This window comes from Callorhinus ursinus, unplaced genomic scaffold (genome assembly GCF_003265705.2).
Source record: "Callorhinus ursinus isolate GAN/ISIS: 27379988/994484 unplaced genomic scaffold, GSC_fseal_2.0 scaffold5, whole genome shotgun sequence".
In the NCBI taxonomy this organism is placed as follows: Eukaryota; Metazoa; Chordata; class Mammalia; order Carnivora; family Otariidae; genus Callorhinus; species Callorhinus ursinus.
Window position 1 is genome coordinate 33,775,701 of NW_027397067.1, and position 15,835 is coordinate 33,791,535.

General features: G+C 36.7%; 1 protein-coding gene across 5 annotated transcripts in view; it reads left to right on the forward strand.

Annotated features, from left to right (window-relative positions):
* LRRCC1 (leucine rich repeat and coiled-coil centrosomal protein 1) overlaps window positions 1-15,835 on the forward strand; it is a 48,459-nt gene that overhangs the window by 20,093 nt on the left and 12,531 nt on the right. For 4 of the 5 annotated variants that reach the window (XM_025870783.2, XM_025870782.2, XM_073892929.1 and 1 more), the window contains 4 exons: window positions 10,390-10,583; window positions 10,858-11,005; window positions 12,416-12,564; window positions 15,365-15,569. In XM_025870783.2, the coding sequence (XP_025726568.1) occupies window positions 10,390-10,583; window positions 10,858-11,005; window positions 12,416-12,564; window positions 15,365-15,569 (696 nt within the window). Of the gene's footprint in view, window positions 1-7,448; window positions 7,649-10,389; window positions 10,584-10,857; window positions 11,006-12,415; window positions 12,565-15,364; window positions 15,570-15,835 lie in introns of those variants that run through there. The other variant, XM_025870787.2, reaches the window with a different exon arrangement.

The following is a 15,835-nucleotide window of genomic DNA, read 5'->3' on the forward strand; positions in this document are numbered from 1 at the left end:
TATATAAAATTTTTTTAAAAAATTTAGTCAAGGGTTTTGTTTCTGTTTACAAAGATGAATTTGTTAATTTTATCTGCTCTCTGTTTTCTGTATTACAGATTTCTACATTTTTATTATTTCTTCTACTTTGAATTTACCCTTTATTTTTTAGCTTCTTAATGTAAGTGCTTAGATTATTGAGTTTAGATCTGTCTTCTAATTTAAATTAATTAACCATCTAAAGCAGTAAATATTTTTAAGCACTGCTTTAACTACAGTTCACAAATTTTATACATTTGTTTTCATCATTATTTACCTAGAAATATTTTCTAATTTCTCTTGTGATTTCTTCCTTCATCCAAGGATTATTTAGAACCGTCTCATTTAATTTTCAAGTGTTTTGGTTTCTAGATATGTTCTGTTAGTAACTTCTAATTTACTTTCATTTTGTCAGAGAACAGTCTAGATAATTTTAGTCTTTTTAAATTTACTGGGACTGGGCGCCTGGGTGGCTCAGTTGGTTAAGCGACTGCCTTCGGCTCAGGTCATGATCCCGGAGTCCCGGGATTGAGTCCCGCATCGGGCTCCCTGCTCAGCGGGGAGTCTGCTTCTCCCTCTGACCCTCTTCCCTCTCGTGCTGTCAGGCTCTCATTCTCTCTCTCAAATAAATAAATAAAATCTTTTAAAAAAATTAAATAAATAAATAAATAAATAAATTTACTGGGACTTACTGTATAGCCCAGTATGTGGTCTTTCTTGGTGAATGTTCTTTGTGCCCTTGGACAGAATGTTTATTGTACACTTGTTAAGTCAGGATGGCTGATAGCATTTTCAGATGACTCATGTCATTACTGATTTTTTTATCTAGTTCTATCAGTTGCTGATACTGATTTTTTAAAAGTTTACTTGTCTGATTCTATCACTTTATGAAAAATGTTAAAATCTCCATCTAAGAGTGTGGATTGGTTTGTTTCTCCCTTTAATTCTCTTAACATTTGCTTATTATATTTTGAAGCTCTGTTATTAAGCACATACATGTTTACAGCTGTTCTGTCTTCCTAATGAAGTGTTCCTCTTTGTCTTTGGGAGTATTCTTTGTCTTGAAGCCTGTTTTATCTGATATTAATATAACCATTTCAGCCTTCTTACGCTTATAATTTATATATAAATCTTTTTCCATCAATCAGGGTTTTTTCTTTAAAAAGAACAGCTTTATTGAGCTATAATTCACTTACCATACAATTCAATGGTTTGTACCCATTAGCAGTCACTACCATTTTCCTCCAGCCCTAGGCAGCCACTAGTGGATTTTATTTTTTTTTATTTTTTATTGTTATGTTAATCACCATATATTACATCATTAGTTTTTGATGTAGTGTTCCATGATTCATTGTTTGTTCATAACACCCAGTGCTCCACGCAGAATGTGCCCTCTTTAATACCCATCACCAGGCTAACCCATCCCCCTACCCTGCTCCCCTCTAGAACCCTCAGTTTGTTTTTCAGAGTCCATCATCTCTCATGGTTCGTCTCCCCCTCTGACTTACTCCCCTTCATTCTTCCTCTCCTGTTATCTTCTTCTTTTTATTTTTTCTTAAAATATGTTGCGTTATTTGTTTCAGAAGTACAGATCTGTGATTCAACAGTCTTGCACAATTCACAGCACTCACCGTAGCACATACCCTCCCCAATGTCTATCACCCAACTGCCCCATCCCTCCCACCCCCAACCACTCCAGTAACACTCAGTTTGTTTCCTGAGATTAAGAATTCCTCACATCAGTGAGGTCATATGATACATGTCTTTCTCTGATTGACTTATTTCACTCAGCATAAGACCCTCCAGTTCCATCCACGTCATTGCAAATGGCAAGATCTCATTCCTTTTGATGGCTGCATAATATTCCATTGTGTATATATACCACATCTTCTTTATCCATTCATCTGTCGATGGACATCTTGGCTCTTTCCACAGTTTAGCTATTGTGGACGTTGCTGCTATAAACATTGGGGTGCATGTACCCCTTCGGGTCCCTACATTTGTATCTTTGTGATAAATACCCAGTAGTGCAATTGCTGGATCGAATGGTAGCTCTAATTTCAACTGTTTGAGGAACCTCCATACTGTTTTCCAGAGTGGTTGCACCAGCTTGCATTCCCACCAACAGTGTAGGAGGGTTCCCCTTTCTCCACATCCCCGCCAACATCTGTCGTTCCCTGACTTGTTAATTTTAGCCATTCTGACGGGTGTGAGGTGGTATCTCATTGAGGTTTTGATTTGGATTTCCCTGATGCCGAGCGATGTTGAGCACTTTTTCATGTGTCTGTTTGGCCATTTGGATGTCTTCTTTGGAAAAATGTCTGTTCATGTCTTCTGCCCATTTCTTGATTGGATTATTTGTTCTTTGGGTGTTGAGTTTGATAAGTTCTTTATAGATTTTGGATACTAGCTCTTTATCTGATCTGTCATTTGCAAATATTTTCTCCCATTCTTTCGGTTGTCTTTTGGTTTTGTGGACTGATTCTTTTGCTGTGCAAAAGCTTTTTATCTTGATGAAGTCCCAATAGTTCATTTTTGCCCTGGCTTTCCTTGCCTTTGGCGATGTTTCTAGGAAGAAGTTGCTGCGGCTGAGGTCAAAGAGGTTGCTACCTGTGTTCTCCTTTAGGATTTTGATGGACTCCTGTCTCATGTTAGGTCTTTCAACCATTTGGAGTCTATTTTTGTGTGTGGTGTAAGGAAATGGTCCAGTTTCATTCTTCTGCATGTGGCTGTCCAATTTCCCCAACACCATTTGTTGAAGAGACTGTCTTTTTTCCGTTGGACATTCTTTCCTGCTTTGTCAAAGATAAGTTGACCATAGAGTTGAGGGTCCATTTCTGGGCTCTCTATTCTGTTCCATTGATCTATGTGTCTGTTTTTGTGCCAGTACCATACTGTCTTGATGATGACAGCTTTGTAATAGAGCTGGAAGTCTGGAATTGTGATGCCTCCAGCTTTGCTTTTCTTTTTCAAGATTCCTCTGGCTATTCGGGGTCTCTTCTGGTTGCATACAAATTTTAGGATTATTTGTTCCATTTCTTTGAAAAAAGTGGGTGGTATTTTGATGGGGATTGCATTGAATGTGTAGATTGCTCTAGGTAGCATTGACATCTTCACAATGTTGGTTCTCCCAATCCATGAGCATGGAACATTTTTCCATTTCTTTGTGTCTTCTTCAATTTCTTTCATGAGTATTTTATAGTTTTCTGAATATACAGATCCTTTGCCTCTTTGGTTAAATTTATTCCTAGGTATCTAATGGTTTTGGGCGCAATTGTAAATGGGATCGATTCCTTGATTTGTCTCTCTTCTGTCTTGTTGTTGGTGTATAGGAATGCCACTGATTTCTGTGCATTGATTTTATATCCTGCTACTTGACTGAACTCCTGTATGAGTTCTAGCAGTTTTGGGGTGGAGTCTTTTGGGTTTTCCACATACAGTATCATATCATCTGCAAATAGTGAGTTTGACTTCCTCTTTGCCGACTTGGATGCCTTTGATTTCTTTTTGTTGTCTGATTGCTGTGGCTAGGACTTCTAATACTATGTTGAATAGCAGTGGTGAGATTGGACATCCCTGCCGCGTTCCTGACCTTAGGGGAAAAGCTCTCAGCTTTTCCCCATTGAGAATGATATTCGCTGTAGGGTTTTCATAGATGGCTTTTATGATATTGAGGTATGTACCCTCTATCCCTATACTCTGAAGAGTTTTGATCACGAAAGGATGCTGTACTTTGTCAAATGCTTTTTCTGCATCTGTTGAGAGGATCATATGATTCTTGTTCTTTCGTTAATGTATTGTATCACGTTGATTGATTTGCGGATGTTGAACCAGCCTTGCAGCCCAGGAATAAATCCCACTTGGTCGTAGTGAATAATCCTTTTAATGTACTGTTGGATCCTATTGGCTAGTATTTTGGTGAGAATTTTTGCATCCGTGTTCATCAAGGATATTGGTCTGTAATTGTCCTTTTTGATGGGGTCTTTGTCTGGTTTTGGGATCAAGGTAATGGTGGCCTCATAAAATGAGTTCGTAAGTTTTCCTTCCCTTTCTATTTTTTGGAACAGTTTCAGGAGAATAGGTATTAATTCTTCTTTAAATGTCTGATAGAATTCCCCTGGGAAGCCATCTGGCCCTGGGCTTTTGTTTCTTGGGAGATTTTGGATGACTGCTTCAATTTCCTTAGTGGTTATAGGTCTGTTCAGGTTTTCTGTTTCTTCCTGGTTCAATTTTGGTAGTTGATACATCTCTAGGAATGCACCCATTTCTTCCAGGTTATCTAGTTTGTTGGCATAGAGTTGCTCATAATATGTTCTTATGATTGTTTTTATTTCTTTGGTGTTGGTTGTGATCTCTCCTCTTTCATTCATGATTTTGTTGATTTGGGTCATTTCTCTTTTCTTTTTGATAAGTCTGGCCAGGGGTTTATCAATCTTGTTAATTCTTTCAAAGAACCAGCTCCTAGTTTCGTTGATCTGTTCTGTTCTTTTGGTTTCTAGTTCATTGATTTCTGCTCTGATCTTTATTATTTCTCTTCTCCTGCTGGGTTTAGGCTTTATTTGCTGTTCTTTCTCCAACTCCTTTAGGTATAGGGTTAGGTTGTGTATTTGAGACCTTTCTTGTTTCTTGAGAAAGGCTTGTATTGCTATATACTTTCCTCTCAGGACTGCCTTTGCTGTATCCCAAAGATTTTGAACAGTTGTGTTTTCGTTTTCATTGGTTTCCATGAATTTTTTTAATTCTTCTTTAATTTCCTGGTTGACCCATTCATTCTTTAGTAGGATGCTCTTTAGCCTCCATGTATTTGAGATCTTTCCGACTTTCTCTTGTGATTGAGTTCTAGTTTCAAAGCATTGTGGTCTGAAAATATGCAGGGAATGATCCCAATCTTTTGGTACCGGTTGAGACCTGATTTGTGACCTAGGATGTGATCAATTCTGGAGAATGTTCCATGGGCACTAGAGAAGAATGTGTATTCCGTTGCTTTGGGATGGAATGTTCTGAATATGTCTGTGAAGTCCATTTGGTCCAGTGTGTCATTTAAAGTCTTTATTTCCTTGTTGATCTTTTGCTTAGATGATCTGTCCATTTCAGTCAGGGGGGTGTTAAAGTCCCCCACTATTATTGTATTGTTGTCAATGTGTTTCTTTGCTTTTGTTATTAATTGCCTTATATAATTGGCTGCTCCCATGTTCGGGGCATAGATATTTACAATTGTTAGATCTTCTTGTTGGATAGACCCTTTAAGTAGGATAGAGTGTCCTTCATCATCTCTTATTACAGTCTTTGTTTTAAAATCTAGTTTGTCTGATATAAGGATGGCCACCCCAGCTTTCTTTTGGTGTCCATTAGCATGGTAAATGGTTTTCCAACCCCTCACTTTCAATCTAGGGGTGTCTTTGGGTCTCAAATGAGTCTCTTGCAGACAGCATATTGATGGGTCTTGTTTTTTAATCCAATCTGATAGCCTGTGTCTTTTGATTGGGGCATTGAGCCCATTTACATTCAGGGTAACTATTGAAAGGTATGAATTTAGTGCCATTGTATTACCTGTAAGGTGACTGTTAACTGTATGTTGTCTGTGTTCCTTTCTGATCTTTGCTGCTTTTAGGCTCTCTCTTTGCTTAGAGGACCCCTTTCAATATTTCTTGGAGGGCTGGTTTCATGTTTGCAAATTCCTTTAGTTTTTGTTTGTTCTGGAAGCTTTTTATCTCTCCTTCTATTTTCAATGACAGCCTAGCTGGATATAGTATTCTTGGCTGCATATTTTTCTCGTTTAGTTCTCTGAAGATATCATGCCAGTCCTTTCTGGCCTGCCAGGTCTCTTTGGATAGGTCTGTTGCCAATCTAATGTTTCTACCATTGTAGGTTACATATCTCTTCTCCTGAGCTGCTTTCAGGATTTTCTCTTTGTCTCTGAGACTTGTAAGTTTTACTATTAGATGTCGGGGTGTTGACCTATTATTATTGATTTTGAGAGGGGTTCTCTGTGCCTCCTGGATTTTGATGCCTGTTTCCTTCCTCACATTAGGGAAGTTCTCTGCTATTATTTGCTCCAATATACCTTCTGCCCCTCTCTCTCTTCTTCTTTCGGGATCCCAATTATTTTAATGTTGTTTCGTCTTATCGTATCACTTATCTCTCGAATTCTGCCCTCGTGATCCTGTAGTTGTTTCTCTCTCTTTTTCTCAGCCTCTTTATTTTCCATCATTTGGTCTTCTATATCGCTGATTCTCTCTTCTGCCTCATTTATCCTAGCATTTAGTGCCCCCATTTTTGATTGCACCTCATCAATAGCCTTTTTGATTTCGACTTGGTTAGATTTTAGTTCTTTTATTTCTCCAGAAAGGGTTTCTCTAATAACTTCCACGCTTTTTTCAAGCCCAGCTAGTATCTTTAAAGTCATGATTCTGAACTCTAGGTCCGACATCGTACTAATGTCCGTATTGAGTAGGTCCCTGGCTGACGGTACTACCTCTTGTTCTTTTTGCTGAGGTGATTTTTTTCGTCTTGTCATTTTGTCCAGAGGAGAATAGATGACTGAGAGAACAAAATGCTATCAGGTTTACAACGTCCCCAGCAAATATACTGTATACAAATTAGACAAGACCTTCCAGTAAGTGGTCGCTTCTCTGTTCAGAGAGTTGTTGCTACTCTCCTCTTTGATCTCCTGTTGAGTTTGTAGGTGTTCCCAATGGTTTGATCCCTATTCAGCTGAATTCCTCGTGGATTTTATTTTTATGTGGATTTGCCTATTCTGGAAATTTCATGTAAATGGAATCATCAGTATGTGGTCCTTTGTGATTATATTCTTTCATTTAGCATGATGTTTTCAGGTTTTACCCATTTTGTAGCATGTATCAGTACTTCATTTTTTTTTTTAATATAAGATTTTTATATGGATATACCACATTTTATTCATTCTTCATTTGGTTAGTTAATTTGGGTAATTTCCACTTTTTGACTATTATGAGTAACACTGCTGTGAACATTCATATATATGCTTTTGTGTAAACATAGGTTTTTATTTCTCTTTGCTATATATCTAGTAGTAGAATTGCTAGGTCAAATAGTAACTGTGTATTTAACCTTTTGAAGAATGACCAGACTATTTCCAAAGCAACTCCACCATTTTACATTCCTACCATCATTATATGAGCATTCCAGTTTCTCCACATCTCCTCACCAAATTGTTATTTTCTGTGGTTTTGATTATAGCCATCTTGCTGGGTATGAAGTGGTAGCTCATTGTGCCATCCATTCACTGTTAACTTGCTATATCTTTATTTTGAAGTAAGTCTTATATATAGGTGGGTCTTGTTATTTAATTCAGCCTGGCCATCACTCCTTTTTTTTTTTTAAGATTTTATTTAATTTATTTGACACAGAGAGATAGTGAGAGAGAGAGCACAAACAGGGGGAGTGGCAGGGAGAGGGAGGAGCAGGCTCTCCGCTGAGCAAGGAGCCCAATGCGGGGCTCAATCCCAGGACCCTGGGATCATGACCTGAGCCGAAGGCAACCGCCCAACCAACCAGGCCACCCAGGAGCCACCCGACATGGCCATCACTCCTTCTGAAGAGTCCATACTCCATTGAAATTTACTGTAATCATTGATGAAGTTGGATTTAGGTATACCATTTCATTGTTTGCTTTTTGTTCACTTTTTTACTCATTTTTCTACTTTTTCTATCTTCTGTTGTATATTTTTTATAATTCAATCTTAATTTGTATTTTGTTCTTTATTCATACTTTTTATTTCTGTGTGTGATAACTCTAAAAATAGACTTTTCAATACTATATTCATATAAAATGTAGAATTCTTGCTTCTATTACACTTTGTTATAGTTGCCATATGTATTTCATTGGATGCATTATAAACTCCAGAGACAATGTTTTAATTTTTGCTTTAAAGGAATTAAAAGTAAAAAATATAAAAATTATTTGTATTTACCTGTATATAAATCATATATGAGGGGCGCCTGTGTGGCTCGGTCATTTAAGCATCTGCCTTCGGCTCAGGTCATAATCCCGGGGTTCTGGGATTGAGCCCCACATCGGGCTCCCTACAGAGTAGGGAGCCTGCTTTTCCCTCTCTCTCTTCCTGCCGCTCCCCCTGCTTGTACTCTCTCTCTCTCTGTCAAATAAATATGTAAAATCTTTTTTAAAAATAAAAATAAACCATATATGACACTCTCTGAAGATTTAATTTCCTTGTAGTAGTATTTTCCTTTAGGACTTTCAGCCTGAACTTCCTGTAGCAAATCTTGTAGTGGACATCTGAGAACAGATGCCTTTTGAAGGACATTTTTTGCTGAATATAGAATTCTATATTGACAGCTTTTTTTTTCTTTTAGTACTGTCTCCTGGCCTCCATAGTTTTGAATGCAAAGTCAGCACTATTTAGAATCCTTGATTTCCTGAATATAATGTGGCATTTTTCTTTGGCTGCTTTCAAGAATTTACCTTTACTTTTGGTTTTCAGCAGTTTGGCGACATTGTGCTTAAGGATACTTTTCTTCATATTTGTCCTACTTAAGGTTTCTCTGAGTGTTTTTAATCTGTAAATTGGTCTTTACCCAATTTAGGAAATTTTTGACATCATTTCAAATATTTTTCTGCCCCATATTCCCTCTTCTCAGATTCCAATTAGATCTTTTGATACTCTTCCACGGTTCCCTGAGACTCTATATCTTATCAACTTTTTTTTTCTCTGTATCCATTTTAAATAATTTTATAATTAGTTTAATAAATAATTTTAATAAACTGATCTTCAGGTACACTTATTATCTCATCACCTCATTCTCTTCTTAAGGCCAGCCAATTTTTACTTCAGGTGTTGTATTTTGCAGATGTAAAATTTCCATTTTTTATAATTCCTTTTTCTCTGCTAAATTTTTCTTTTCATTCAAGACAGGCATATTTTATATCATTGAATATGGTTATAATCACTATTTTAAAGTTCTTTTTTATTGAAGTATAATTGATAAACAATAGTTTATAGTTTCATAGTAACGTAGTTTCAGGTGTACAGCATAGTGATTTGACAACTCTGTATATTATGCTCACCACAATTGTAGCTACCATCCGTCACCATACGATACTATTACAATACCATTGACTATATTCCCTATTCTCACTTACTCATTCCATAACTGGAAACCTGTACCTTCCAATCTCTTTCATTCATTTTGCCCACCCCTTCATCCCCTCCCCTCTGGCAACCACCAGTTTGTTCTCTGTGTTTATGGGTCTGTTTATGGTTTTTGTATATTTGTTCATTTGTTTTGTTTTTTAGATTCCACTTATATATGAAATCATACAGTGTTTCTTTTTCTGACTTATTTCACTTAGGAGACTACCCTAGGTCCAGCCATGTCACAGATGGCAATATAATTCTTTTTTATAGCTGAGTAATATACCATTGTTCTTTTCTGCTTATTTGAACATTTGGGTCCTCTCAGGTTAGGTCTCTATTGATTGTGTTTTCCCTTGAGAATAGATCATATTTTGTTGGTTCTTCCTATATTGAGTAGTTATGGAATTTATCCTGGATGTTGTGAATGTTATGTTTTCGAGACTTTAGATGCTATTATAGCCCTCCAAAGAATGTTGATACTTTTGTCATAGCAGGCATTTAACTTGCTTTCACTTAAACTATAAATTTGTCTCTAAGGCAGCAGTTCATTTTTTTAATCCTGTAACTGGGCTTCTTACAGTCTATACTGGCCAATGATTCTTCAGGCCCAAAAGTCTGTGGTTTTTCTACCTTAGTTTTAAGACTCCCTATGTACTGGGGCGCCTAGGTGGCTCAGTCGTTAGGCGTCTGCCTTCGGCTTGGGTCGTGATCCCAGAGTCCTGGGATCGAGCCTAGCATTGGGCTCCCTGCTCGGCGGGAAGCCTGCTTCTCCCTCTCCCACTCCCCCTGCTTGTGTTCCCTCTCTCATTGTGTCTCTCTCTGTCAAATAAATAAAATATATAAAAAAAAGACTCCCTATGTACTGCTGATTGTGGTAAGCTCTCGAGTGAAAAACCGTAAAAACAGAAACACCCTGTTCTGGTCATTTTTTCCAAATGTCAGCTCCTCTCTAGAATAAGCCTGCTTTTGTTCACTGTCCAGGGCCTCCAAATAGTTTTTGTTCATAGTTGTTTGTTTATATTTTTCCTAGACTTTATCATTGCTATCTTGAGAGTCAACCTCATAAGAACTTATTTGTCCATACCAGAAGCTAAATTCCTATCTTTAATGCTGAACATACCTAGTTTATGAACCTTAATCTTGTAAAAAGTCATAATGTTTTAGGAAATTTCACATTTAAATCTTTTATACTGAACTGAACTTTTAACAAACTTTGTTGGTTTTTTTATTCTAGACTTCTGATTCTTTAATAGATAATGTTCCTGAGAAAGATCTCAGACCAAAAAGAGATACAGATATGACTTCTGAAAGTGACTATGGCAACAGAAAAGAATGTAATAGAAGAATTCCTCGAAGATCAAAAATCCCATATTATTCCAAAACTATTCAGACTATTAAGCACCACAATAAAAACAACGCTTTTATGAGGTAATTGTTTTAGTTTTAGAAATTCAAATAAGGCACACAGAAGTTAATACTGTTGGCTTGGTCCTTTAAGCTTTCTCAGAGTGATATTTCTTACTTTTCTAATGTCAGAGATTTGACTTTTCAGCCCTGTTGACTCAAATTTGTTCAGTATATTTATATAAATTTATTCAAAAGGATCCCTTTCACTGATAAACTGTCGTTACCTCAGTTGTGAAAACTAGTATAAATAACTGTACGTTTCTTTGGGTTATTACCTATGTTTTACTCTTTTCAGCTGTAATCGCAAAATGAAACCAACTTTCTGTAAAGATTTATATGTAAGATCATCTTTAGCAAACTGTAATATGTTAGAAGAATCAGAAGAACAGAAGACTGAAATCATTAAAGTAGACAACAGTAGCTCAGAAGACACCACTTACCGGGTATGATATGAGAGATTAAGGGGGCATCTGGGTGGCTCAGTCGGTTAAGTGTTTGACTCTTGATCTCAGCTTGGATCTTGATTTCAGGGTGGTAAGTTCAAGCCCCACACTGGGCTCCACACTGGGAGTGGAGCCTACTTAAAAAAAGAGAAAGATTAAGAAAAGAAATGAATGTGAATAATCTTAGTTTTAAATACGAAATTAGTCTCAATAAAATAATGCATGTTTTTATGACCAAAAATATTGAATATAATTTTACTAGGGTGATAGATTGGGTTATTTTTCCCTTCCTGACTTCCAGATTTTGTATATTTTTGTAAGTTGTAAAGGAATGGAAATTACACATTTATCTAAAGTCAGATTTTAGTGAAATCATTTGTTATATGTTTGTGGAGGAAAAAAAACATCAAAATTTTCAAGTTCTTGTTTCTTTTTTGTTGTTTTTAAAGATTTTATTTATTTGACAGAGAGACACAGCAAGAGAGGGAACACAAGCAGGGGAACTGGGAGAGGGAGAAATAAGCTTCCCGCGGAGTAGGGAGCCAAATGCAGGGCTCGATCCCAGGACTCTAGGATCATGACCTGAGCCAAAGGCAGATACTTAATGACTGAGCCACCCAGGCGCCCCTCAAGTTCTTATTTCTTAAAGCAATGGTTTCAAACTTTTGGGCCTCAGACCCTCAGATCCATAGCTAAGGAAAATATGGTCTTCTCAGAGGAACTTTTGTATACACTCAAAAAATGTGTTTAATATCAATACTCTTCTGAAACCCAGTTTTGGATGCATCGATCTCGGATTAAGAGGCCTTTAGGAAGGGCACCTGGCTGGCTCAGTTGGCAGAGCGTGAGACTCTTGATCTCGGGTCATGAGCTCAAGCCCCATGTTTGGCAGAGAGCTTACTTTAAAAAAACAAAACCAAAAAAAAAAAAAAAAAGGCCTTCAGGAATTTAAATATTCTTCAGTATTTGCCTTAATAATTCTCATGTTGTTAAGAATTTTTAGTACACATTGATGTATATTTTTCTCATATTAGCTTGCCCTTGTTTTACTTATGAAGTGCTAGTTACACTTTCAGTTGTAATGTGCACTGTTCTTCCAGTAGTATGATGACTTTTTTAACAGTTTCAAACCTTTCATGCCATTGGTTTCCTCCCCCTGTTCTCAAGTATAGTGGCTTTAATGTTTGAAAAATAATCATCACTAGGACAGTAATAGCAGCTAACATTTATTGAGTAGCTATTACATACCATGTACTGTTTTATATACTTTACTTTCATTAATTTGTTTAATTCTTACCACAACCCTTTGAATTAAATAACTATTATTCCTATGTTATAAATGAGAAAATTGAGGCAATGAGAGGTTCAGTAACTTTTGCAGGTACATATAACACTTTTGTTTTCTTCCAGACACTTGTTGAACAACTAGACCAAGAGAGAGAGAAGAGATGGAAAGCTGAACAAGCTGAAAAGAAACTTTTGGATTATATTGCTGAACTACACAAACATGCAAATGAAAAAAAAGATATTCATAGCCTGGCTCTACTCACCACAGATAGGTAAGGGAAAAGTCTGTAAACAGAAAGATCTCTCCTAGTGCAAAGAATACTAAACTTGGAACTGGAATACCTTAGTTTACACTAGGTGTAATAAGATCAAAAACAGTGTATGTGGTTTTAGTTTGTTTTGAACTAATTTTATTTAAAGATTAATGCTTTATATATATATACACACAAACACGTATGTATATATACATACATGTATATATATACATATATATACACATACACATACATTTAAAGATTTAATGCTTTATATGTACATATATATATGTACATATATATATGTACATATAACAAATAAATTTGTTATGTACACTTCCTTGTGCCTTCAAGCTGAGAAGTGTTAGGTCAATAAATAGGTATAATAAGTGAAGAAGAGCAAAAGACTAGAACAGGGATTGACATTTTTTCTTTTTCGGTAAAGTGTTGGTTTCTATGAAGAATAGGGATTGGCAAACTTTCAGCTTTGTGAGTCATATTTGGTCTCTGTTGCATGTTTTCTACAGTGGGTTTTGGTACCAGATAACCCAAGTTTCTTAATTCTGGTATTTCTGCTTTTCCATCTTACCCATTCCATTGCCTATTTTATCTGGTTTTTTCTGTATATATTCTCTAATACATTTTTGTCTTACTCCATATTGTGAGAATACCGGTTTTCTGAAATTACAGTAGCCTTTATCGTCTGCTTCTTGTACGTAATTATTTCTAAAGTTAAATTTTTCCTCGGGGTACCTGGGTGGCTCAGTCATTAGGCATCTGCCTTCGGCTAGGGTTGTGGTCCCAGGGTCCTGGGATCAAGCCCCACATCGGGCTCCCTGCTCAGCAGGAAGCCTGCTTCTCCCTCTCCCACTCCCCCTGCTTGTGTTCCCTTTCTCACTGTGTCTCTCTCTGTCAAATAAATAAATAAAATTTTTAAAAAAAAGTTGTATTTTTCCTCAAAGGGTTGCAAGACCTTTCCATAGAGTTCGTGTTGATTTTTATCCCTTATTCTTGAATGAGCACTGTGTTTCTAGATTTAGTATTTGCCAACAAATAAGGTTTGGGAATTTGCTCTCAGTTCCATTTCCTGTCTGTTTATACAGTGGATAAATTCCCAATCTTAATAGATAAGTAAGTGATGTACACAGCTCCCAACCCAATTCTCAGGTTCTTTTAGGCATTTAGCTAGTAAAATTTTGTGGTACTCATGTATTTTCTATCCCCCACTACCTATTTTTCTCATACTTTGTACCTACGGATTATAAGGAAAATTATAATACCCATCATTCTATGAGACCCTCTCAGTTATGCAAGCTATGATGCATAGTATGCATAAGGACCATACTATTACTGGTCCTTCTACCACCACCCACCAACTTCCTCCCTTACTTGTTTTGGGAATTGCTATCTTTGATAAAAGAAGATGCTAGACCGGGGTAAAGAAACAAGATGGGTAAATTAACAATCTCTGACTACCTCATTAGGTACCTAAGTAGCTAATATAGAGTGCGATAGTAGATGTATAGAGCCCCTGTGACCTGAATCATGCAAGAGAGAGAATGCATCTTCCTTTTCTTCCTCCCAGAAAGATGTGATTTTATGAGACTAAGCCTGAGTGTTCTAGCAGTTGTTTTTCTTTTAATTTAGTTTTGTTTGCCTTATAATTGAAATTTCTCCCAGACTTTGACATGTTTTCTCTTGTTTTTAGAGACCCAAGCTGGGTAAACATAATGCCTTAGTCCATGGCCACAGTGATTAGTGCATACAGTAGACATATGAACCAAATTGGACTAATCAGAGCCTTTCCTAGAACTCTTCTAAATTGAACTAGAGGAAGATAATCTTTTCTATTTGGTCTAGAGCTGTTAGAATGTGAGCCCAGGGATGTTTATAGCTTTTTCCTTCTCTCCATCATACTTTACAAGGAACCCTACAGTAGGAGAAATGGAAACCAGCCTGTAGAGAATCATAGAGAACACTTATGGTCTTCATGGTTTCAGTGGTCCCTCAGAATAGTGCACCCCATCCTCTGAATTGGTTATGTAGGTCAATAAATTCTCCCTTTTAATTTAAGTAGTTAAGAGTTTTTGATTGTAGGGCACCTGGGTGGCTCAGATGGTTAAGCGTCTGCCTTCAGCTCAGGTCATGATCCCAGGATTCTGGAATCGAGTCCCGCATCTGCTCCTTGCTCAGCAGGGAGTCTGCTTCTCCCTCTCCGTCTGCCTCTCCCCCTGCTTGTTCTCTCTCTGTCTCTCTTGCAAATGAATAAATAAAATCTTAAAAAAAAAAAAAAAAGAGTTTCTGATTGTAATCAAAGGGTTTAACTGATAGAAAGCTAGGATCAGTATTTTGTGTCTGGGAAGATACAGGGAAGTCTAAGTTGACTTACAGTCATCTATTTATATATCATTTCTCTCTTACCCCTTTATAACTGTATCCATGTCTGTTCCCTCTCCTAGATGTTGAACTCCTTGAAGGCACAGGCTTTATCTTAATCCATCTTGTTTGCTTTTAAGCCCACACCTCGCACAGTGTCTGAAACAAATTAGGTGTTCAGTAAAGTTTTGCTATTGAATAGTAAAATTCATATAAGATAAAGTTTCATTAATTTATATAGAATGTTTTCCCTTTGGGCACAGTGTTAGTTTCAGGGATGGGAGAGAAGCATATTACACTGTTTTTCAGCCATTTTTGTCTAATGAGTGTTTGAAACATACCTCAAATCTTCCTCTTTATTGTAACCTTTAATGTTAACTACAATTTTTATCCTTTTGTATGCATAATATATACTTAAAGCCACATTTGATTTCTGCTTTAGGCTAAGGGAAATTATTTTTAAAGAGAGAAATTCCAAAGTACAGCTCGAAGTTATGGTTCACAAACTTCAAAATGAAATTAAAAAACTGACTATTGAATTAATTAAAGCAAGAGATCAACAAGAGGATCACATTAGACACTTAAGAATCCTGGAAAAAGCATTAGAAAAAATGGAGAGGCAAAAAGGGCAACAGCAAGCAGCACAGGTATTCTCTCTTTTAATCTGTCCGTCATATGAAGTAACACAAATTCATAGTTTTATCTTGAAACAAATTATATTGTTACAGAGTAAACTTAGAAGATATTAGGGTATATGCAAAAATTAATTTTAATGTAACAGTTCCTGTGGAATTCTTTCTTTTCTTTTTGAAGATTTTTTTTTTAAATAGTCTCTACACCCAACATGGGGTTCAAACCTACAACCCCAGGATCAAGAGTCGCGTGCTCCAACAACTGAGCCAGCCAGGACTGA